Consider the following 25194-nt stretch of genomic DNA (forward strand, 5'->3'; position numbering starts at 1 on the left):
TTCCAGAATTAATTCCTAGTTCTTTTAAACAGAATCCTAAACAGCTAACTTATGACTTAATTTCTTGTGGTGTAAACAGTCTTAAAAGTATGATCTGTTTTGTTGTCTCTAGCATTTCATCGTGCTGCATTTTGCTTTAGATCACTAGGCCTCCCAGGCCTGGAAGCAAAGGTTCCAGCAACAGCATGTAAACATGTATTTTCTGTTCCAAAGAGCCATCTGTGTGATACTCTAGAGTTGGTTACTGCATCTGGCAGCATTTTCTGGGATATGCCTTATACTCACCTTGCAGAGCTGGAATCTGCAGTGAAATGAGCATTGCATTCAGCTCTTACACCTTCATGATATATTCTAATAGTTTCTGCTCAGACTGCACATGTATTATCCAGCTGAAGGGAAACTGATGAAACAGCTCATGGAAAACACCATATCTTTTCTCTGCATTCTCCACTCTTTTTGAATGCACCCTCTTGATGCCAAACAGCACCAGTGTGTGTCCTACTGCATTCTCCAATCATTAGTCCCTTTTTTTCAACTCCTGTAATCATTCAGTTTGCCTTGCACAAGCTTCAGATAAATATTTATCTCTGTATATGTACGTATAATGTTCAAAGGACAGAATAATTAGACTGTATTCATATTTGTAAGTTTAGAGTGTAAACGGTCCAATATACCTACTTAGGCATCTCTCTATCACTATAATGTCTCCAGAAGCCAACGTTTTAAAGAAAGGCTCCTCTGGTGTAATGCTGTACCTGTCCAAGCTGCTTTCTGTTTTGAATCTGTGGCTCACTGCAATTGAAATAAAAATGCCACATAATCTTGGGAGAAGATACAAATATTGTATAGAGACATAAAGGTAGAATTACAGGCTGTGGAGTGGCAATTCTTTGGTTGAATAGCAAGTAGCTTGCTTCAGGAATTTATTTCACTAATGTAGTATTCACATTACAAATATTTCCATTTTTATGGTAATATGTTTGAGAAAGAAAGAAGATCTCTACTGGATATGAGATGCTTCCTGTTACACTGTGCAAGATGTCTGTATGCTGCACATAGATATTTCTGTATCCCTTGTTACTCTCTCTACTATATCTACGTGGCCATAATGTCTGCATTCTACTTTGTTCCATGTATTTGATATATCTCAAACTGTGTTGTGAAGCCCGTAACTTTTACCAAATCTTCTTTCCTTTACTTAGATTGTGCTATTTTACCTAGAAACGTATGTAATGCTCCTTCTCCCAAGAATCCCTGCTGGGTATACTGTACACTGACATACACGTCCTTGTATGACAAGTAATCCAATCTATGAAATGTGTGATGTACATTTGGATACCATACCTGTCAGCTTTCCAACATGTTAATTTAATATTCTTCTGCTTATTGTCTTCATATTAAAAAAAAAAAAAGACAGACCCATAACATATGAACTCATAGGCAGTCCAGGCCAGTCTCTATCACAGAAGTTTGCCAAAGTTATAGGCATGTGACTGGCAAAGGGTTTTAATAATTACCCTTAGTATTGGATTGAGGTATAATGACTCCTACAAGGATAAACTGTTCTTTAAGCAAATTGATGTTAAAATAATCTTTTAATGTATGCAGGCAAATTTCTAAAAATTGTCTATGAGCTGTTCAGTCATGCTATGCCATTGGAGCAGAACTTTTCGACATTTATGGGTACAGTTTAACTGATGTCCACAGGGGATTTGTAGTGCAATTCCCATTGTTATGAGGAGGTTGTTTTCTAATCTACTAAACACAGAAATAAAACTATACTCATTGCACAGCTGTATTTTTCATTAATTTCAGAAAACTGCAGGTTTCTTAATAGCTTCTGTGACCTCCTCTGGCTTAAAGTCTAAAGTGATTACAGGAGCTAAAATCTTGGCATTCTTCCCACATAACCTGCAGGGGAGAAGACATGAAGCTATGACATCCTTTGCACTATGTAATGAAACACAGTTATATGGCCACTGATGAAATCAGAAGGGAAAGAATGAGACAATGATAATGACAAAGTTGATTCATCATTGAAAAACTGATTATAAGCCGGCAGCACATGTTTGCAGTTATGACATCCAACCATATCCTGGGCTGCACCAAAGAAGGGCTGGCCAGCAAGTCAGGGGAGGTGATAATTACCCTTTACTCTGCTCACCTGAGATCCCCCCTGCAGCACTGCATTCAGCTCTGGGAAGAAAGATATGGAACTGTTGGAGTGGGTCCGGAAGAGGGCCATAAAGATGACCAGAGGGCAGAAGCATTTCTGCTATAAAGAAAGGCTGAGAAATTTGGGGTTGTTTAGTGTAGAGAATGCTCAAGGAATGCACTTCCAGTACTTAAAGGTGAGCTTCAGGAAAGACAGGGAGTGACACCAAATGAGTGCACCTAATGAGGGAAAGTACAAGGGATAATGATATTGCACTAAAAGAGGATAGATTTAGATTAGAAAGAAGTTCTTTACTATGAATGTGCAAAGGCACTGGCATAGGCTGCCCGGAGAAGCTGTGGATGTTCCATACCTGGAGGTATTCAAGGCCAGGTTGGATGGGGTCCTGGGCAGCCTGCTCTAGTAGGAGCTGTATTTGCCCATGGTAGAGATGATCCTCAAGGTCTTTTCCAACCCCAACCATTCTTTAATTCCGTGAGTTACAGATTTCAAAGGTGGTAAGTTGATCTTGAAAGAGGATGCCCATTGTTTTCTTATTTTCTAAAAGCAAATATATATTCTGAAATATAATCTTTCCCAAACCACACCTGTATTTTATACTGTGTTATAACACATATTTCAGTGCTGCTCTAATTCGTTTGAGGATTTTTTGGTTCAGTTGATTTTGGTTTCCAACTTTTCAGTCTTGCCTAATATCTGTACCTACACGGGATGAATAGCTTATGACAAAGCAATTTAAAAGACCATGTGAGTCAAGAGTTGGAAGTCCAAAGCAGATGAGCCTAAAAGTGGTGCATATAGAAGCCCTGTAGTACTGGTGTTTTAACTAGCAGTTGAACTCTTACTCCACTTTACCAGAACTCTAATATTGTCAATATGTATAGAACGAAGAGTTGTGCAAATGTTGTGTGAGAAAAAGAATTGTTTCATTTTCCCTTTTCCCTTTTCCCTATCTGGTTGCAGTATTGCTACTGTAGTACTTTAAATTGACAAAATTCATGGTGTAGTTATCCTTTTAATCTGTTAAACTACTGAACAAACTATAGTAATCTCAGCAGAGGCAAAGAAATAAATCTGAATGTATGTGAGTCTTTCATCTGAAAAAATTTATCTATTTTTTTTCTCTGCTACTTTAAAGTTTATTATGCAATTATAGAATTTTATTTGAAAAGCAACAGCATTCAGATCTCAGAATAGCAATACCACTATGCAGAAAAGCATTGCCAGCTCTGCGTGCTGCCTTATGCACTCTGAATTCACTTCCATATATTATTAACAGGCTAATGGGTTGCAGTAAAACAGCATTGCCTAAGAAACAAATTCCATTATTGAGGACTTAATTAAGATACTTAATAGTATTTGGTCAAATTAAGCTCATTGCTGATGAAGGATCTGGCATATAAATCCTTATAAATAGTTGATTATAGAACATGGCCCATGCAGTAAGTACTAAGTCAACTACAACAGAACCACAACACTTTACATTTATTAAATTCATTTTAGAGCTCTGATATTATTAACAATTAGTTATTTGTAATTGTAACTTATATATGTGTTCAGCTATACACTGACAGAGAAAAAATTGTACCATTAGAGTCAGTGGAGTTCATTCTCACTAATAATTCTATAACCTTCCATCTCTTTCTTGGACTTATTTGCTTGGTCTGGACTAACACATACCAGTATGAAGCCCAACACTGCAGAGAAAGCACATGCTAGCAGAGATAAGATACTATGCCTGTGCTGTAGCCCTCTGGGTGGGCAAGTTAATTGTGTATACATTGCTCGTACTTGCATTCCCTGAAAATTAAAAGTGTTAAGAGTTACTTTAGGTACTGGAAGGACACTTATAGGTCTCCCTGGAGTTTTCTCTTATTGAGGCTGAACAGTTCCAGCTCCCTCAGCCTCGCATTATAGTAGAGTGCCCCAGCCCTTCAAATTTGGCAGGATTGTTATCATGGCTCTCCAAGATCTATTGCACATCATAAGTCAGATAAAACATCAAAGTCTTTTAAATTGAAAGAGTTCTATTTTATAACATTGCAGTGCTTATATTTTTAGAAAAATCTGATACATCATAAACAGAACAAATTGTGGGATTAGTACTTTGTCTAACGAGATGTAAGATTGTCACTTACTTTCCTCCAAAAATGATTTTGTGCTTGATATTACAGCTTTGTTCAGTCCCTGCAATGGCTCTTCAAAAGGTGTCTATACTAATTAAACCTGCATGTTTTTAGGGGAATGATTTCCCCCACCCCTTGGATACTATCAGTCACTTAACAAATTATGTATGCAGAAAGTTGATTGGGAATAATCTATCTGCATAATAAACTGTGTTTAGCCTTAATCTTGGAATTAAGAGCTTTAGATGTCACTTCCAAATGTTTTGTACAGACTGGTTAGTTGTTTACACAAATGTCCAGTCTCTTCTAAGCCTTCCTACTCCATTTGTGAGTGTAACCTTTAGCATCAACATTTCCATACGTCTGAAATATACTTCCAGGTGATTGGATCCTGCACACTATAACCTCAGCATCTGTTGTTTATAACATAGGTTAGATATTATAAAAATCGTAGAAACTCAACAAAAAGTATGTATGCTTGCATATATACATGTATTATATCTAAAACAGTATTAGATATGTTACTGTTTTAATTGTATACTCATTTGATCCTTTGCTGAATCGACATATTAATAATGGAATAGTTGTGCTGTTCTTTGACATTTATCTGGGTAGTTCTAGCTGCTATTTTTAATCCAGATACTTCAACAGTTCTAGTCTACTTCTATTATTCATGGTTGCTATGTTGGAAATGACAGCAGCTATCACATAAATAAAACTGAAGCAAACTAGAGAGGAAGGGGGCAACAGTCTTGATCTTATTTTATTGAACCCTTACCTTCCTTAATAGATATGAAGCACTGCCATTCAGTCAACATTTAGATATTAATTCCTCTGAGTTTTATTTTTTTTAGTCACAGTCTTTGTTTACTAGATAAAAGCCATCCATGAGTATTTGGGTAGATTTCTTTAGACATATATGCACAAAAGAAAATGAAAAAAACTTATTTAAAATTATTTAATAGGTTAGTTCACTTGCATCATTAAGTGATAAATACATAGAATAATTTTTGAAATAGTCGTTTGAACAGATCTTTCTGGTAAGAATAAACAGATTCTGCAACTCAGGGAATCACAAAAATGTGAAGGTTTCAGTGCCTTCAAACTAAATTCTTGAGATAAGAAGCCCAAAAGATATGAAATCTGATTAGCGTGTATTCTAGTTTTATAAATGAAAGGCATGCAAAAACAGTAAATTAGGTCTTAAAAATAATAAATTGGAACTTCAGCAAAGTTGCTAAAGGTTTGTGTTTGAAGGTTCATATCGAAGTTGTCTGCTGAAAAAAAGATTATTTCCCCCCAGCAGAAGTGTAAAGTATTGCATGTAATACTGCTGCCACTGCAGAAGAGATAATAAGTAGCCTGAAAAGATATTTAATTTAAATATATTTTATTTCTTACTGGATATATTTATGTATTTATCGCAGTTGGAGGTGACAAATTTAATGAGCTGTGAATCAGTAGATTTTGGGAAGTGATTCACATGGTGGGAATTGATTGATTCTAAACTTGTAGCACCATAGCATCATTTTCTTTAATCTACAGATTAAAATATTTGTATTTTTGACCTACTATGTTGGCAGCAAGGAATCACAAGGATACTGTTTCAATGACCATGAGAGATTATGTTATGATGTGTAAAATGAGTGTAGGAAGACAACACTGAGACTTACATAAGTTTTGCTAAGAGAATATCTTGTGATTTCATATGCAAAGGATACACAGCATCCCAGCTATATTTGCTTCTGCAAAATAAATGAACATTATGCATGTTGTTTCTCTGCAGTTTTAGAATAAGTCTTCCAGAATATTTAAATTCGTAATTGCATAAATTGTATTTTCTTTATCCTTGATGCTCTACATTGAACCTATTTTCAAAATTGGAATAAGCAGTGACATCTAGAAATTAAATATGGAAAGAAAATTCTGTTTGACATTGCAATGTGTATCTCTATATGAAGTTTTCAATGGTTTCTTTAAGCTTTAGATGTTGATAAGCTGTCCAAGTTAGTGATTATACTTCAGCAGAGAAACTTCTGATTTAGCTATACAATTAGCCTACTCTAGTTTTACTTTACATATACTGATAACATAGTGATGTCCACAGCATTACACACAATGCTTCTTATGTGTTGTTACAAAAAATTACTCTGAAAACTAACCTGAACTAGTGGGTGATTATGTTAAATATAGGATTCAAAAAAAGCAGACCATCACCATAATTGTTCTTAAAATGCATCATTGATCTTTCTTGAAATTGTTTAGTCATCAAAGACAAATAACATTTTTAGAATGATTAATAGAATAATTAGCTTAGTAATTTAGCTGTCGGATGTTTTTCTGCAAAGAGAAAATATTGTATGCTTAAAATGTAACTTTAAAAACAAATTTTTTAAAGATCCACTCTGTTTGCACATTGATTATAAAATAAATCATTTCTAATTACAACTTTTCTGAATATATCAGAGTAAGTGGATGACCTTATACTGAGCATTTTTAATGTGTATCATGGCTCAGATTAGTTAATTGTCCTAGTAAGTGTTTTAAAACATTTTCTCTGTACTCATCTGTGTATTTTCCACTTCTTAAAGATTCCTCAACAGATAATTTATCATGTCAGTTTCTGTGTCAGTAGTTCTGTTCTTTATTCCTGAGAGCTTTAATTAAATCTTTTAGATGTACTCATCACTTCTCAGCACACATTTCAGCTACATTTTATTCCTGAGACCAGAAGAAAGACAATCTTATGGATTTTAGTTAAGTATGTGAAGCATATATATGAAATATTTTCTTTTAACAGTGTTTCCGAACAGTTAAGGATTGCATTATTGTATACACCTTTTTCAAGTTGGTAGCTTGGTTATCCATTACCTCCACACTTGAAAGCTTTCTACGGTTATGTGCACATACTGACATAAGGGAGGGGGGACAGAAAAAGTGTGTTACTCATTTTTCTCTAGCTTTTGAAAATATTTTAAAATTGATTTTATCTTCTTACCCACTTTGGAGGCACATTCAAAGGCAACAGCTAACAAAAGACATAGAAGATTTTTGAGGCTTCATACAGATCTCTACTGAACACCATTACCAATCAACGTTCTAGTACATCTCATGCAATACAATCTGAGAAAACACATCAGCTATTTTCCCATTACTACTGTAGCTGTAGTAAAATTACTTTTCAGTAAAACGTCTGTGTTTGTGATTATTGGGGAATATGGGGACACCAGATGAGCAGTATTTTGGTCTTGAAGAAATAAATTTTTTCAAAATGTAAGCCAGATTCCATTCTTGATGCACAGTAATACATTTTTTATGATGTTTCATTTTCTGAAATGATATTTCATTTATGAAATTAATTTTTAAATTTTGGTGTATACTTGTATTGCATTATATTGCATTCTAGTTTTAAAAAGACAAATTGGAACTATTCAGAAACATTAAAAATCTTGCATTTGGGAGCTAGGGGAAAAACTGTTACTTCTATCCAGAATTGAACACTCTGAAAGTTTGTCATTTGTTGCAAAGTTCACAAACTCAGAATAATTATGAAATTAATTGATACAGCTGCAGCAAAGAAATACAATAGAGAAGTAAGAATGTAGCAAGTAATATGAAAGCGTACTAATTAGAAAGTGATGTATGATTAACTGCTGAGATTTACAAGCAGTAATGCATTTTGCAGTCCTGGCAACCTGTCATTTGAATGATTAATTAAATTCATAATATGTAGAAGATCTACTTTCACAGTCTAGTGTCTTGGCCCCTTTTAAAGAGGAAACTTGCAGCCAAAGCGGTATTTGTAAGATTTGAAAAATGAGATGTTCTAATGTGAAGATGGGAAAAGTTAGAGCTGGAGAAGCAATCCTGCAAATTTGTGCCAAATTAGATGTGTTGTGTTAAAATAGATCACATATAGCAAAGGTGAAAGAGAATTTTAATGCATCCAATTTTACTTATTTTAACAAGCTTTCTTGGACTCCAGTGCTACTTTAATAGATTTAAATTCTTAAATTCTTAACTGAGAAATAGGGAGAGTTTGAGATTTTGTTAGGCCAGCTTTCATGTCAAAAATAAAATATAATGTGTGATAATTGTCTGAAGGAGTTAAATTCATCAAAATAATGAACAAATTAGTATTGCAATAAAATTTAATGGTGAAGATAGCTCTGTATGTTTCAAAAGTGAAACTGTACTTCAGCTTCATCCTTGAAGTCTTAATTATGCATATCTGTTACAGAAGTAAATTGCAATTTGAAATATAGAAGACTAAAGTCTGTGCTCATTCCTCTTGAACTTTGAGACAGTACTACTGATTTTGTGTGAAACAGAAACTCATGCTTATTCCAGAAAAGCATTTATAATGATTATGTGGATTATGTACCTTCTATAAAATCCTGTAAAATTTCCTAAAATCTACATTAATTACCATAAAGACAATTTTTTAATCTGCTTCTGTATTTTCTGTAATTTCTGATTCCAGTAGAATGATACTTCTAAAACACCTGCTGTGTATTTTCTGGAAATAAAGGGAATAAGTTATGCCTGATTTAACAATATTAAAAAATGCTGGATTCTATTTCTGTTCACAGAAGAGTTTCACAGCATGTTAGTTCAATAATCTACTAATGTTTGATGCCAGAAAGAGAAATATAACATCTCTTTTTTTTTTTTTTTTTTTTTTGGTATTGCAACAATGTCCATGAGTAGTAGAGGCTTCAAAGTGTCTTAAGTGTCTGACATATTTCATCTTCAGAATTTGTGAAAGATGGAGAGATATGAAATAGCAAATAATTGAAAAGTGATAGTCAGAAAAAGAACATCAACAGCAATAAAACTTATCTATCCAGAAGAAAAAGAGAAAATACTGAGGGCAAAACATGTAAAATTAAACTTCAACAGCATATAATCTGAACTGCTAATATTATATCTTAGATACAAATGCAGTTTTTTATGTTTGTGGATAAATACTAAAACCACAGTTGGATATGCTTCATCTTCTAAATGTGTCAAATTTATCATAGAATCGTAGAATCACGCAGGTTGGAAAAGACCTTAAAGATCATTGAGTCCAAGCATGGCCTAACCATACTACCCTAACTCTAATAATCCTCCGCTAAATCATGTTCCTCTGCATCACGCTCAGCCACCTCCCTAGGGAGCGTATTCCAGTACTTAACAACACTTTCTGTAAAGTTTTTCCTAATATCCAAACTAAACTTATCCTGGCACAACTTAAGGCCATTTCCCCTTATCACCATTGAGAAGAGACCAACTTCACTCTCACTGTAAGCACCTTTCAGATATTGAAAGAGAGCAATAAGGTCTCCCCTCATCCTCCTTTTCTGCAGAGTAAACAGCCCCCGCTCCTTCAGCCTTTCCCCTTTCTCCAAGTCCTTCACCAGCCTTGTTGCCCTTCTTTGGACCTGCTCCATCACCTCAATGTCCTTTCTGTACTGAGGTGCCCAAAACTGAACACAGTACCCGAGGTAAGGCCTCAACAATGACGAGTACAAGGGCAGGATTATTTCCCCAGTCCTTCTCACCACTCCATTTCTGATACAAGCCAGGATGCCCTTGGCCTTCTTGGCCACCTGGGCACACTGCTGGCTCATATTCAGCTGACTGTCCATCAGTACACCAAGGTTCCTTTCCATCAGGCAGCTTTCCAGCCACTCCTCCCCAAGCCTGTAGGGTTGCCTGGGGTTGCTGTGACCAAAATGCAGGACCCAACACATGGCCCTATTGAAACTCATACTGTTTACCTTGGCCCATTGATCTAGTCTATCTAGGTCCCTCTGTAGTGCCTTTCTTCCCTCAGGCAGATCAACACTCCCTCCCAACTTGGTGTCATCTGCAAATTTACTGTGTGCACTCAATCTTCTCATCAAGGTCATTAATAAAGATGTTAAATTGAAACAGCCCCAGTACCAAGCCCTGGGGGACACTGCTCGTGATCAGCTGCCAACTGGATTTAACTCCACTGACCATAACTCTTTGGGCCCAGGCAGCGTTTCACCCAGTGGAGCGTATGCCCATCCAAATCATGGGCAGCCAGCTTCTCCATGAGAATGTTGTGGAGGACAGTGTCAAAGGCTTTTCTGAAGTTTGGGTAGACCACATTGACAGCGTTATGGATAAGTAGCTTTTGAAAGAGAGAATTAAAAAGTCTTGGACTCTACTTGAGAAAAGAGCTGAGAGGGATATTAATGTGATTTGCAAATCATGAAGTCAGTGGATTAGCTAAGCGTGACACAGCTGTTGACCTAATATGAAAACTAGATGGCACTGAACTCAGAAGGAGAGCAAAATAATAAAGGCAAAAAAATAGGTGCAGTGTTTGTGCAACATTTTGCATAGAAATGGCAAGATGCTTTGCTGAGAAGTACATCATGGTTCTCAACTTTGGTGATGATATCCCATAGGGCATACTCTAGCACCCATTGAAGCCACCAATGAAGCCACATTGACACAGTTGACATAGCCAATGTGCTGACCCAGAAAGAGATCCTAAAGTAACTGCAGCTCTAGAGAAACATCTGGATACTCTCAGTGAGGTCAACAGGAGGGAAGATGTCTCCTCATGCTCCTTCCCTCTTTCTTTGCATATTGGTAGTGAAACTGCATTGCTTATCAAAGGAGATGTGCAGATTACCCAGAATCATAAATGATGAAGAAATTCACTGGATCTTCTCCATGCCTGTACCTTAAAAACTTAAACTTCCAACTGTACTGAAAGAGGGGCAATGCAGAGTCTGTGCTTACCAAGTTAAGAAGTGGAGTCTCCCATCATGGTAAAGGCTGAAAGACAGTGACTTATGGCACCAGGTGGCTTCTGATCTACCTGGTCACATTGGCATTAGAGGATATGGGATGTTGTGAACAGCAAAGACCTGAAATCAACAAAACAGTGCAGGAGACCCACCTGAAACATATCAGTAGTGCTAATGTGACAACATTAAAGGGGAAAACTCTCATTCCTTTTCTGAGAAAACATCACAGCTGCATGACCATATGAAGTGTCTGTACACCAGTATACTTAGCATAGGAAATGCACAAGGAATTTGATGTGTGTGTGTGGCTGCTGGGCTGTGATCTCATTAGATACTGGAGATGTGCTTGGATGGCTCACATGCCTGGCGCATGTGCCATGCGATGGCTGGATACAGCCTCTTTAGAAAGAATGGGCTAGGGAAGTAGGGAGAAAGTTACGCTTTATGTGAGAAAACAGTGGGAATGTGGGAAGCTCTAACAGGAGATAGATGATGAGTCATCTGAGAGGTTATGGAGGATAACAAAAATGGTGAAGTAACTGAAGCATCTCTCCAGTGAGGAAACGATGAAAAATCTTGTTTTGCTTCCTGTGAAGAAAAGAATTCTCATGGAAGATTTTATCAATGTATCTGAATTCTTGAAGGGAAAGTGTTAAGAGGAGGGGGACAGGCTTTTCTCAGTGGAGCCCAGTGATAGGACTCCCAGTAAAATAATACAAGAAAGACATGGTCATACTGCAGGAAGTCTAGCACAGGGCCTTGAAAATGATTGAAGGTTTCATTTGTGTGAATCTGCTTTAAGAGATTTCTCAGGAAGAGCATACTTACTGGTTCCAAAATGTGCTGTCTGAAATGCTGAACAACAGGTCAATAAAAGCATCCTAAAATTACTGAGCAGGGATTTATTTTCAAACATTCCTGATACAATTGGTCTGGATGCTGAAGAACTGCCAGAAAATAGACTGCAGAAAAATAGCCAGCTTATGTTCTAGCCTTGTCACAATAATATCAGACTTTTCAATTGAGTTTGCAGATAGTAAGTTAACTAGTCCTGAATTTTATTGCAAATTAGATAAATTATGGATATGATTGAGATGTGGAAGATTCCAGGCATCTTTTCTTACTGAAAAAGTCATTATTTTTGAAAAAGAGACACCTTTCTTTGTCTACATTTTTCCAGTATGAAACCAAAACTACAAATGATATCTGCTAAATATAAATTTGGTCAGCTAACTCTTTGGTAGATAAATCATTGGTGTCATTGACTTTTTCTGTTTTACTGTCATTTAGGAATCACTGCTTTTCCCTGCTTTTTGCATGCTTAAGGTAATTGTCCTAAAAGCATTTGAAGTATTTTATCAGACATGGTGGGTTGTAAGATAACAGAATGTTCAACATCAGCAGATTACAGTCACCATCTACTTATTTTCAAGTTCAATTCCCACATGATTTCAGTAGCCAAAACCTTACAAACCATAGAGATTTGTGCTTTGTGATATTTGAAAGCTGAGGTTTGAATTTCCTATTAGATAGTTTTCTAGCTGCATATCTTTAGCAGTTTGTGAGATAGCAGCCTATATCATGCTGGAATTTGAAGCTGGGAGGAGTAAAAGGGGACAGAATAAGTACTTGCCATGAACACGTTCACATTCTATCTCTCAACCTTACAAGTTTAAAAATAACTGCTTCTGCTGTTGCAGAGCTTGTAATCACAGTACTGCAGTGATGCACGGTGTTTGTTTCTACTACAGACAGCTCAAGAGATATCAGACTGTAATCCTGTCAAAAATGAAGTGTGTTTTGGGCAATGGTCCAAGGCAAGACATGGTGCATTGCAGAACTCTCTCGTGCCTCCCAAAGCTCTCGTATACTTTTCATTCTGTGGCTATAAAGCAATTTATGCTAGTGTCTTTACAAAGTATTGCATGTAGGAAGTATAACATTTGATGATATCGCATTGAAAGTAGTTTTTTTCAGGAATTAAATAGTTTGTTAAGCGTACTTTTTTTTTTAATTTTCCCTATTTTGAGAAGAACTTCATTTTCTGTTTAAATATTAGTGTAATGTTATCGAAGTAAAAAAAAAAAAAGTACATAAAGAAATGACTTGTCATGGTTCTGAAGATATGACACAGTAGATGGAGTCAAATTTCTAGATATATTTAGGCAAGAATAGAAGGTGGATAAAGGAAAAAAAAAACAAAAACTTAATATCAGAGTTACAGAGCTACAGAGTTGAATACTTGTTACTTCTTATACCTGGAAGAAATAAAGGAGAAGTAATGAAGATGCATATTGAACAACAGTTAAAAGTTAAGAATTCTGAAAGGCTAAATGGAACTAAATTGTAGCTAGCAAGCATGTAATTACTGGGATGAAAGATGATCTTGGTTTTCATTGGTCTGAAGATTATGTAGTTGAAAATAATACTGGAGAAAGTGAATTAATGTATATAAGAATGGGAAAAGAGGTTTTGCAAGTGTACTTCCTTATCCTTTTTTTTTTTTTTTTTTTAATAGCTATTAAGAAGAGGGAAAAAAGAAAAAAAGAAAAGAAAAAAAGAAAAAAAGAGTCTTCCATATGAATTACACACTTCACAGAGGAAAATTAAGTGTATATATTATTAATACTATATTCTCTGTAGGACTAGAAAAGCCAAAAGCCATTTTGTCAAGAGACATTAGTGTACATTACACAAATAAGTCTCATGCTACCTTTCTATAAGTCTCATATCTACTTACATCTACTTTTCCCAGGTAGGCTTTAGTTAGTTTTTTAACAAGGAGTTTTTTATCTAAAAGTTCATGGCTTTTTTTGTGTTAATCCGACCATATGAAAAAATAAAACAAAACAGATTGAACTATAAGTTGATAAACATTCTATATTTCTGACATTTTTTTTCAATTTTTACTTTTAAAGGTATTTAAATTTTGAGTGCTTATGATATGAATGTCAATCACAGTGATTTTCAGAGAACAATTTCAGAAAGGATTTTTATTTAGCCTTACTGTACGTGTAACAATAAAAAAAGAAGCTTAAGTATGCTTTGTATTCAAATACGAGGACATTTTCAGATCTGTTATTATAATATGCAAGAAATTATATATTATTGGTACAACTATTTGAGACATAAATAGAGATGGAGGTAGTGAAATCGCATTGTAAGATGTTGTGAAAAATGTACTTTTTTCTTCATTCTTCCCTTTTAACAAGATTATATGTATATTTTGGTTCATTCAAGAAGGTTTAGGTTATTCAAAAATCAAAGTCAGAAAAGTCGTGAGTTTACTGTCAGTTCTCTGAAATCTGAAATTATTCCTTGTTTCCTTTTCTGAGAAGAGAGTGGATGGATCTCTTCTTCTTTCAAGTTGAAGCATTTTCCTCAGAAAAGCAATTCTTCCTTTTTTTTTTTTCTGACAAATGCATGCCACAGCCTTGGCATGTTCAGATTCTAAACTATACAATTGAAGAAAGTAGCTACTATGCAAAGTCAACCAAGCAGAAATATGTAATTATCTGAGAATTAAAAAAAAAATAGCTTAACTTAAATCAGGCATTTTAAAAGGCCATCTTAATTTTTATTATTTGCTGGAAGAGCATAACTGTTATCACTGTGAGAGTGATTCTTCCTTTGAAAAACCACACCATCTGAATTTACAAATAACAGTTTCGAGGAGTCCTTATGCCCACTGCATAATGCCCTTCTCTGCCTTTCTTAAATGACTTGCCAGATGGCAGGAACTACTCAGTCTCCTGAAATCTTACGTTCAGGTTCTGATCTGTACAGCTACAGTGACTCAGTTGCAAATTGCTGTTTCCGTTTTGCAGTAGTGCAATTTTGCCGAAAAAAATATGTATTTTGTCTTGTTTCAAGATAGAGAAAATATTACAAGTAATCATTTAGGAAGTTTTTAGGTGGTCATTCTAATGTATAATACGCAGAAACAAACGAGGGAAATTCATACTCAGAAGAATTTTGAAAGTTAGGAGCCAATATACTTATATGCCAAAACAAAAAAAAATTCTCATAATAAAAGTAAATTACAAAAATCCTATTTTATACATGATTTTCAAGGAGGAAAAATAATTGAAAAAGAATAAAGAAATACTCAAGAAGTACTCAAAACTGGTGAGGCCACACCTCAGTACTGTGTTCAGTTTTGGGACCCTCACTGCAAGAAAGACATCATGCCCTGGAACGAGTTCAGAAAAGGGCAACTGAGGGGTCTGGAGCGCAAGTCTTATGAGGAGCGGCTGAGGGAGCTGGGATTGTTCAATCTGGAGAAGAGGAGGTTCAGGAAAGACTGGAATAGGCTCCCCAGGGAGATGGTTGAGTCACCATCCCTGAATGTCTTTAAAAACTGTTTGTGATGCTTGGGGACATGATTTAGGAGAGGGTTGTTAGATTTAGGGTACTATGATTAGGTCGCGGTTTGACTTGATGATCATTAGGGTCTTTTCCAACCTGAGGTATTCTATTCTATTCTATTCTATTCTATTCTATTCTATTCTATTCTATTCTATTCTATTCTATTCTATTCTATTCTATTCTATTCTATTCTATTCTGTTCTGTTCTGTTCTGTTCTGTTCTGTTCTACTTTACTCTACTCTACTCTACTCTATCCCATCCCATCCCATCCAATCCCATCCTATTCCATCCTTTCTTATCCTATCCTATTCTAATTGCTCTCTTTAACTATCTGAAGAGAGGCTGTGGCAAGCTGGGGCCAGCCTCTTCTCTCCTGTAACTGTGATAGGACTAGAGGCCTCAAGCTGTGCCAGGGGACATTCAGGTTGGATGTTAGGAAAAACTTCTCCAAAAGAGTGGTCCAAAAGAGAGGCACTGGATTGGGCTGCCCAGGGAGGTGGTGGTGTCACTGACCCTGGAGGCGTTCAAGTAATATTTAGACATGGTGAGGGACCTGGATCGGTGAGAACTATTGGTGATAGAATCACAGAATCACAAAATTGTAGGGGTTGGAAGGGACCTCCAGAGATCATCGAGTCCAACCCCTCTGCCAAAGCAGGTTCCCTACACTAGGTCACACAGGTAGGCATCCAGGCAGGTCTTGAACATCTCCAGAGAAGGAGACTCCACAACCTCCCTGGGCAGCCTGTTCCAGTGCTCCGTCACCCTCACTGTAAAGAAGTTCTTGTGCATGTTTGTGCGGAACTTCCTATGCTGCAGTTTCCAGCCGTTTCCCCTTGTCCTGTCTCCACTCACCACTGAGAACAGCCTGACCTCGCCATTCTGCCCCCCACACCTTAGATATTTATAGACCTGGATGAGGTCCCCTCTCAGTCTTCTTTTCTCAAGGCTGAACAGACCCAGTTCACTCAGCCTTTCCTCATAGGAGAGATGCTCCAGGCCCTTCACCATCTTCGTGGCCCTCCGCTGGACTCTTTCCAAGAGATCCCTGTCTTTTTTGTACTGGGGAGCCCAGAACTGGACACGGTACTCCAGATGAGGCCTTACCAGGGCAGCGTAGAGGGGGAAGATCACCTCCCTCGACCTGCTAGCCACGCTCTTTTTAATGCCAGGATGCCATTGGCCCTCTTGGCCACAAGGCACATTGCTGGCTCATGGTCAACCTGTCATCTACCAGGACACCCAGGTCCCTCTCCGCAGAGCTCCCCTCCAGCTCTGACCAATCTCTACAGATTGGTCATCCCCCAATCTGTACTGGTGCATGCAATTATTCCTCCCCAGATGCCAGACTCTACACTTGCTTCTGTTAAACCTCATCCAGCTTTTTACTGCCCAGCTCTCCAGCCTGTCCAGGTCTCGCTGAATGGCAGCACGGCCTTCAGGCATGTCAGCCAATCCTCCTAACTTCGTATCATCAGCAAACTTGCTGAGGGTGGCCACTATCCCCTCATCAAGGTCACTGATGAAGATGTTGAACAAGACCGGACCCAGCACCAACGCCTGAGGAACACCGCTAGTTACAGGTCTCCAGCCAGACTCTGCACTGCCAACAGCGACCCTCTGCCAGTCAGCCAGTTCTCAACCCACCTCACTGTCCACTCATCTATCTCACACTTCCTCAACTTTGTTATAAGGATGTCGTGGGGGACAGTATCAAATGCCTTGCTGAAATCAAGGTAGACTACATCCACTGCTCTCCCCCCATCCACCCAGCCAGAGACAACATCATAGAAGGCTACCAGGTTGGTCAAACACGACCTCCCCCTGGTGAATCCATGCTGACTACTCTTAACCTCCTTTTCTTCCAGTTGTCTGGAGATGACATCCAGCACAAGCTGTTCCATCACCTTTCCAGGGACAGAGGTGAGGCTGACTGGCCTATAATTGCCTGGGTCTTCCTTCTTGCCCTTTTTGAAGACCGGACTGACATTGGCTCATTCATCAGGAGGCTCCTCCATCAGGCACCTCCCCCAAAATGGGAGGTGAATGGTTGGACTGGATGATCTTGAAGGTCTTTTCCAACCTTGGTGATTCTGTGATTAATAATCCTACTATCACTAGAAATGCTACAGGGTATGCAGAATTTGTAAACACTACAGAAAGAAACAATATATCTCAAATGATCTGCATTTTATTTATGACAATTGTGATACTCTTTTATTGTTTTCAGAATTTTCGATATAAATATCCATGAAGGACAAAAGGCTTTCAGGCTTCTTCATTTCCCTCTTTTCTCCACATATATAGGTGGAGAAAAATTTTCAGTTTGTATTTCTGGTTGTATTTTATCACTGCTACATCAGTCAGTTACTGTTTTTCCTCTAGTCCACACTTCTGAGATATAACCCCGTTTTCCTTGAGAAGTCTTGACTGACTAACTCCAACAACAACTTTGTAGTGCTTCACTGCGGCACCATTACAGCAAATTCTGTGAGGACGTAATTAGTAATAATTTTAGTATGATGTGTAGCTACCTTAAAATTATTTCTCTATCTCTACCAGTTAAATGAAGTTTGGGAAAAGTTGTATTTCTTAATACCTCTTAATACAGATACATTAAAAAATTATTAATTTTAAGCAGTTTTAATTTTAATTTTTAAATATTCTGTAGAGAAATACATGCACTGAGTATATTAATTGAGCTCTAAATTAGTAATGCTGAACAACAAAAGGAAGAAAATGCACAGTGAAGCAGGAAATATGCCATATGTTATTGCATACCTGAGCACAATGGGGCCACTATCTTAATAGCTTTCTTAATGTTCCTGTTGTAGTGGATATTGGTGGACATATGGTATGCAGCCTGTTTTATAAGCCAGAGCATTTAGCTGACTTTGATAGCACCTTCTATTTTTCTGCTGTTTTCTGCTGCTTTATCTCAGAAGACATACATTTTATTTTGACCCTTTTTTTTCCTACCACAGTTGCATATTCATCTTATTGTTCGGCTTTTCCACAATTTTAATCCCTCTTAGGCAATAATTTTGAACACAGATCTGTAGTCTTTCCATGTACAAAGGTCTTTTGACTCACTCTCCTCTGGCCTTATAAACTGCTCACACAACTGCAGAGCTGACCATGCTTTGCGTGGGCACAAGTGCAGTCAGATGCTTCCTGCCTCAGGGAGCACCAGCACGCTGGAGCAGAAGTGGTTTCTACTTCACCTGGCTCTGTTTACACCATGTGAATGAGAAATGCAAGAGAACAACTTCTTGCTCCATCCCTTCTGGGGTGCCAGGTGTTGTCAAGGCCAGCTGGTACAGGCTACCAATGGGAAAGATTTCCTTATTTTTCTTAATAAAAAATGTTGATTTCATTTTTTTTAATCCAGTCTGACTTCTAAGTTGTTGTTTGTTTTTTTGCATGTTTTAATTGGATTTATCCAGGTCTGCAGCAAACCACCTGCAAGATTGAATACTTTGCTCTGTTTAGACAGAGAGTTGTGAATAATAGCTAAGTGAGATAAGAAATATTTACAGAAACTTTTCTGCTAATTAGAAATATTAATTGAATAAATATTTGTATAAAATATCATTAGGATTTCTCTTACTCTTAATGATGTTTCTGAAAACGTATCCTTCACATGCAATGTAAATTCTACTATGTCTGCAGTCAGTGTTTGGATGAGCCGCAAAGTAACATTTCCTCCTCCTTTCTTTCTCTAAGGACAGGTTTTCCTTTATCCTTTTTCTCTGTTGTCTTCTTGTTTGTGGTGTTTTTTCCCTATTTAAAGTAATTTTGATATCAAAGTATGCCATCAGCTACCAACCTGCTGCTGAACTGTTAGCTTCTCAGCTTTCTTCACACAACAGAGCTTGGTTTGATTCTGTTGAATAGATAGGAAATTAAAACAAGAAACAAATATAAACTGGGAAAGTCTCTGACATTTATGGTGCATCTTCTACCCATAAACCACATGTAAATTGAACAACTCTCATAATCGTACCCCAGACAGAAACTTTACTAAATTCACAAGGTATCAGTCATTTAATAAAAATGTAATATTCTAGAAATATATGTTGTTGTGCAGAAGTATTTTTCTTTTAAATGCTAAATTTATACACAGAATAATGAGTTGTTCTTGAATATAGTAACAATCCTCCCTCCCCCTCCATCACTGTTTCCTTCCAATGTTTTTGTATGACTCTGGGATTCTTTGAGTAAAATATTGCAGTACAGTGTTAGGTCTTTCTATTTTTTAACTGTACATGTAGGTAATATAAATAACCATCAGGAAATATGACAGTGTTCACAATTCCAATACTGTGACATCTTTAAAAATGTAACAGAAGGCAGATGTACAAGAACTCACAGTTCACAAGCCTTGAATCTCTCTGTGATTAGAAAAATTGAATGAGAAAACTTCAGACATCCTAGTAATTGTGATAAGTATATGAAGAGAACATTTCACCCTGGTTTTAGGAGGCTTCTTGCATTAGCCTGTTAGCATGGATAGATTTCCATACTGATTTTGTGCCTGTGCTTTTCTATGAGAAGTTAAGTAGTGCAGACCTGCCTTAGGTGACCCCTGATACATTCATAGCCTTAGTATACTTATGTTTTTAATGTTAAGGTAGGAAAATTTAAAGCTCTAACCATTTATTGTTATTGTTGTGTAAAATCTGGTAGAATTAATTCTTCTTAAACATGTTTATTATTATTATTATTATTATTATTATTATTATTATTATTATTATTGCCTACTTAAGTATAAGCTCTAGAATTTAGTATACTGGAAATAACAGCAATAGAAATACAAGTTTATGCTTTGATAATTGTGTTGCTACTGTCTTGACCTCATTGCAGCATCTTTCTACAGGAGTAGACCATGTTTCGGAGCACATAGTTACACAAAATCCTTAGGCCTTTCATTACTACTGTCACATATAATGCAAATAATACATGTATTGAAGACACAATAGCAGATAACTGCTTGGAGGAATTATATCATGTAAACAGAGTAGAATAACTGAGTCAAATCCTTCTGACATATGCTCCACTTATATCTTGTCAAGTGTGCTTAGGCTTGAGAACTGCTTAAAACCCATCTGTAAATGACTGGAATTTCTTATATGTTAGCTTGTCAATAGACATTCTAATGTTGTGCTTCACTACAGATTGGGACTTGTTTTAAATGAAATTATCTAATTGCTAGTGAGTTCTGGCAAGAATGTCTTCTTTTGCATAACATTCAGAAATACCAATCTATGTACTCATGGACTGTCTTGATTAGTAGCTCTGCTGTATCAATTTTATTAGGAAATAGAAGTTAGAATGAAACTCTCTTTCTGTTTTACAGATGGTAGATAAATAGTACATGCAGAAGCACCAGACTTAGTGTTTCTAATTTAATGAAGAAATATTTACAAATAAGTAACATGATTTTCCTTAAAAATGTAGTATGTGTTCCTAGGGGAACAATGTAAGCCAATACTTATTCACTATGGTTAATATATTTTAGATATAGTTAGTTTCTTTAATTTAAAACTCTTTCAGCTGCTAGCTTTAGTGATGTTAGATTATATTAAAATACTGTAGATTAGCAAAATGAATAGAAAATTAGGGAACAATAATGAAATTGCACTAATATATTCACAGGTACTTTTAATAATAAGGAGTAATTAATAACACTTTATCTAGAATTTTTAATAAAGTTATTATTGGACATTATGAAATTAAAGTAATTGAAAGGAACACTTCTTCAAAGAAATTGTTTTTAAAAATCCTGTGAAACTCACTCAGGACAGCTAAATTTCTGATCAGCCTAGTCTTGTGTATCCAGCAGGGTGAAGAATTATTGACCAGCTGTTGACTCTTACTGATGTAAGGCTTATCAATTAGACTGTATCTGTAAAGATCAGTGACAAGTTCATCAGTAGACAGTAGCATCATGTTTACAGTGCCATTGTACATAATCACATTGCAAAAATAGCTCTGATTTTTTTTTAATACATTAGTACAAGCATTTGTACAAGCTTTATACTAAGATTGCCTAACCCAGATTAATTTTTACACATGATGCTGTTTTTTCGTTTTTTTTTTTAAATAATTACCTAACATGTTTTCTAAGCAAATGACATATTGTTAGATGTTTATGTGTAGTAGCATGACTGACCCTTTCTCACTGACAGGGACTGAGAGAAATTCCTAGAATAAAGAACAATCACAAGGGTTGTGAATTTCCTTTTCTGAAAGCCTGATCAAGTTACATAAGAAAAACACACACACACAAAAAAACAACAATAGGAATTGCACTGAAATTTGTGATAGAATTTCAGTGGAAGTGCAGAGATTAATATGGACAGAATCTGAGATGTATACCTTTAAATTTAAAACACAGGAAATTTTCGATTAATTACAGATGAGATAAAAATTACAAGTGAAACTCTGAAAGTAATATCTTCTATTTTATCCTGTTGGCTTGTGACATCAGAGGTATGTGTTGGTGGTATGGCAGTAGAGGTTGAACCTTCCAGCCAGTACTCCCTTACATTTTGTTGCAGCAACAGATGGCAGCAGAGGAATAGTCTGATAAATTGGTGTCTAACATGGAATTAGTACAGAGGAAAATGTGTAATTGAATTCCTCCATGTGGAAAAATGTCACCCATTGACATTTATTGATGCTTGCTGAACATTTATGGAGACCAAAAAGGGAATGTGAGCACAGTGAGGCAGTGGGTACTTCAGCAGTGGCAGCAGCAAAGTTAAAACAAGCCATGTTGAGTTGGCCTATGTGAGTGACCATGTTGAGTGACCTATGTAGTAACAAAAAGAAACAATTTAGGTCTGCTAGAATTTATTTGCTCTTACTTGCAGTCTTCTTGAATTGGCTTGTAGTGTAGCTACACTGGGTAATGCTTGAGCTTGTAAGTCTTGATAAATCTGTTGTTCTGTGCAGAACTATTAAATACTCGTTTACTGTGCTCTGAGTGTTGACAGATGTTTTTGGTGCCCAACTTGAATGAATATTCTTGTTCTGATACAAGTTGTTATTGAGAATGTGATCTATCAAAAGAAGACTTATAAAAACTGATATATTTTTAGTATAACCATATTTTAATGATGAATTTTATAATGGTCATGTTTTTGTAAATAAACTCTCCCCTCTGTTATTAGTGTAATGTGAGGCCTTTGCAATGAACTGGTGGCTAGAAATGAGAGGTTGAAAATTTCTTTGATCTTTTGCACTGTTCCCAACATTCCTTTCTTCCAATAGAACACACACACACAAGAACAAAAAGAAAAGAAAAGAAAAAAAACACCAGCAACTCAGGAGTCAGATGTGACTTCAGTAAATGTATACTGAATATCAATAATATTGCAGTTCAGAACTGTCAATCAATAAATAATGGCTTGAATCATCAGAAGAGAAGCAAGCAAGTGTAGCCTGCTTCTCCCTGTGAAAGACAATTCAAGTAATTGCTCTAAAAACTTGTTCTTTTTTTTTTTTTTTTTTCAATTGAAGAATCAATCGAAAAACATCGAGGCCATACTAAAAGTTAACAATACTGTAAGACTGCATCTCATCTAAATTCTACAGGTTTCCCCCAGAAATGTTTTCTTAGAAGAGATTTGATCTGCAATTGTTTTAAATTTGAAATGGCTTTTCCACCTAGTGCTCTCATCATTTAAAAAAAAAAAAAAAATTTCATTTCAGATTAAAGAGACAGAAGAAAATGAGCTCAGAATCTGGGACCAGGCAAAGTTCCTTGTATGTTGTTGGAGATTCCACCAAGACAGTGAATGAAGACATGAGACAATGAAGACATGAGACATTACCTGCTGCAAGAAGGCTAACAGGAAATAAAGGGGCAAAATACTTAATGACTTCATAAGACTTATGGGAAAATTAAATAGTGGTAGTACATGCAACATACATTGAAACACTACATGCACTTTTTCTATGTATTTGACATTTTCAGTAAGGACCGTAGAAATGTGTCATTGTTCACCAGCTTAGAATATTTTGCAGTTTGTTCTTCCTTCTCCTTTGTCTTAATTGCCATCTTCTAAAGCAAAAGATGGATTCTAACTGATGTAGCCCATAATTTAATTTGGGGGGAAAAAAAAGTACAATTTACATGGCAAAGGAGGGAGTTTCATAGTTGGTTCTGTGAAGACAGTGAGTCTGGAATGGAAGTCAGTGCTTTTTGCCTTGTCCCTTTCTTTTATTTTTTTTTTTTTTCATACAGCAATGGGAAATAACTATTTCTCAGTTTCACTAGTTCTGCCAGAGTAACATGTTGTAGTTAAATCTAACATTTCTCTCCCTACTAATTTACTGCAAACTTTTTTTTTTTTTTTATTGAATTTGTGTAGGACCACAGAAAAAAAGAATTATTACTTCCATAGTTAGTATCTTTGCTGTGGAAATTGGTGTGAATACAGTGTGTCTCATTTAAATTTTGATTAGATTTAAGTGTCTAAGGATTTATAAAATTTGTGAATGAAAAACATAAAAGGTTAACAATTACATAAGAATCATGTTTTGCCTGGGAATTTGTGAGCTGCTGGAGTTAGAACAACTTCATGACATCCCATTGTGTAACATAACGAATGTAATGAACGTAATGAAAATGTTAGTGTGGGCCATAGCAGTTGAATGTGCATAATTATTGATTTTTAAATGCTGTAATAGCCAAATGTACTTCTATGGTTGCACTGAAATACCTGAAAATATACTAATGTCAGAAAACAATTTATTGATGAAAGTTTTTATCTAACTTCTACAGACAAACAGTTTTTGTTGTCTCTGACAAGCCATTGGAAATAGCAGTCTTTTAGAGATAAAACTCTAGGGTTTCAGCAATTTAGCAAAATTTCTTTAAGCCTACAGTACTATCTATGGCTAAAGCCAAGTCAAACAATTCCATGAGTTACTGAGGAAACTAAGATTTTATCCTTCCCTCTGTGTCTATAAACATGAAAGAAAAACAAATAATGCTTAATTGATACTGGAGAACATCATCGTAGTAACAGCTTGCCTGACTAATAAGGATATTGATGGAAATCAACAGCTAGTTAAATAGCTAGGAGCTACTTTCTGCTGATCTGACTTGCACTTCTGTATAAACCTTTAGTACATGTTTGTCCTTCACTTCACTGTATTATAATACGCAGTTGGTGTGATATACCTGGCTATTCCAGTGCTCATGGTTGCAATAAATAGATCACTGGACCTATTCTAGAATGTGTATTTCAGAATAATGATGCAGTATGTTTTCTTTCTCATGAAGAAACGCTTGGTATCCCACGATTCTTTGTAATCACCTTATTGGCCATATTTTACTTTCAAGTGCTTTCTTTTTAATAGTGGTGCTTAAGTTTTATTGTAAGAGTGCAATAATCTGACAAATCACTTTAGTTTTTTATAATTTCTCCCTGTTCCCTGTGCAAATTCAGCTAAATCTGCATCTGTTAACTGCATAACATATTTATTTCAGCAACTACTTACACAGAGAACTTCAGAGGTCTCTGTGAAGAAGCATACCTGTAAATTAGTCACTTGAAAGAAACCCAAGAAATAATAATACATAATTGCCTTCCCTGCAGTTATGAATGTCAGAGAATGTTGATTTATGACCTTTTTGTCATAACACTAGAATATCTCCTGATCTTAAATATACATCTATGATATTTGTTCTGTAATGATATTCCCATCCATTCACCTTCACATTCCCCTGGTGAG

At 36.2% G+C, this 25194-nt stretch overlaps 1 protein-coding gene across 1 annotated transcript in view; it reads left to right on the forward strand.

Moving 5' to 3' along the window:
• Positions 1-23253, forward strand: part of CCDC102B (coiled-coil domain containing 102B) — a gene marked incomplete at both ends in the record, with an annotated part of 100582 nt that extends 77329 nt beyond the window's left edge. The window contains one exon of the mRNA XM_079533710.1: positions 23164-23253. Coding sequence (XP_079389836.1) covers positions 23164-23253 — 90 coding nt within the window. The remainder of the gene's footprint in view (positions 1-23163) is intronic.
• Between the last annotated feature and the right edge of the window lie 1941 nt (positions 23254-25194).

The sequence above is a fragment of the Tetrao urogallus genome (genome assembly GCF_951394365.1).
Source record: "Tetrao urogallus genome assembly, chromosome: 3".
In the NCBI taxonomy this organism is placed as follows: domain Eukaryota; kingdom Metazoa; phylum Chordata; class Aves; order Galliformes; family Phasianidae; genus Tetrao; species Tetrao urogallus.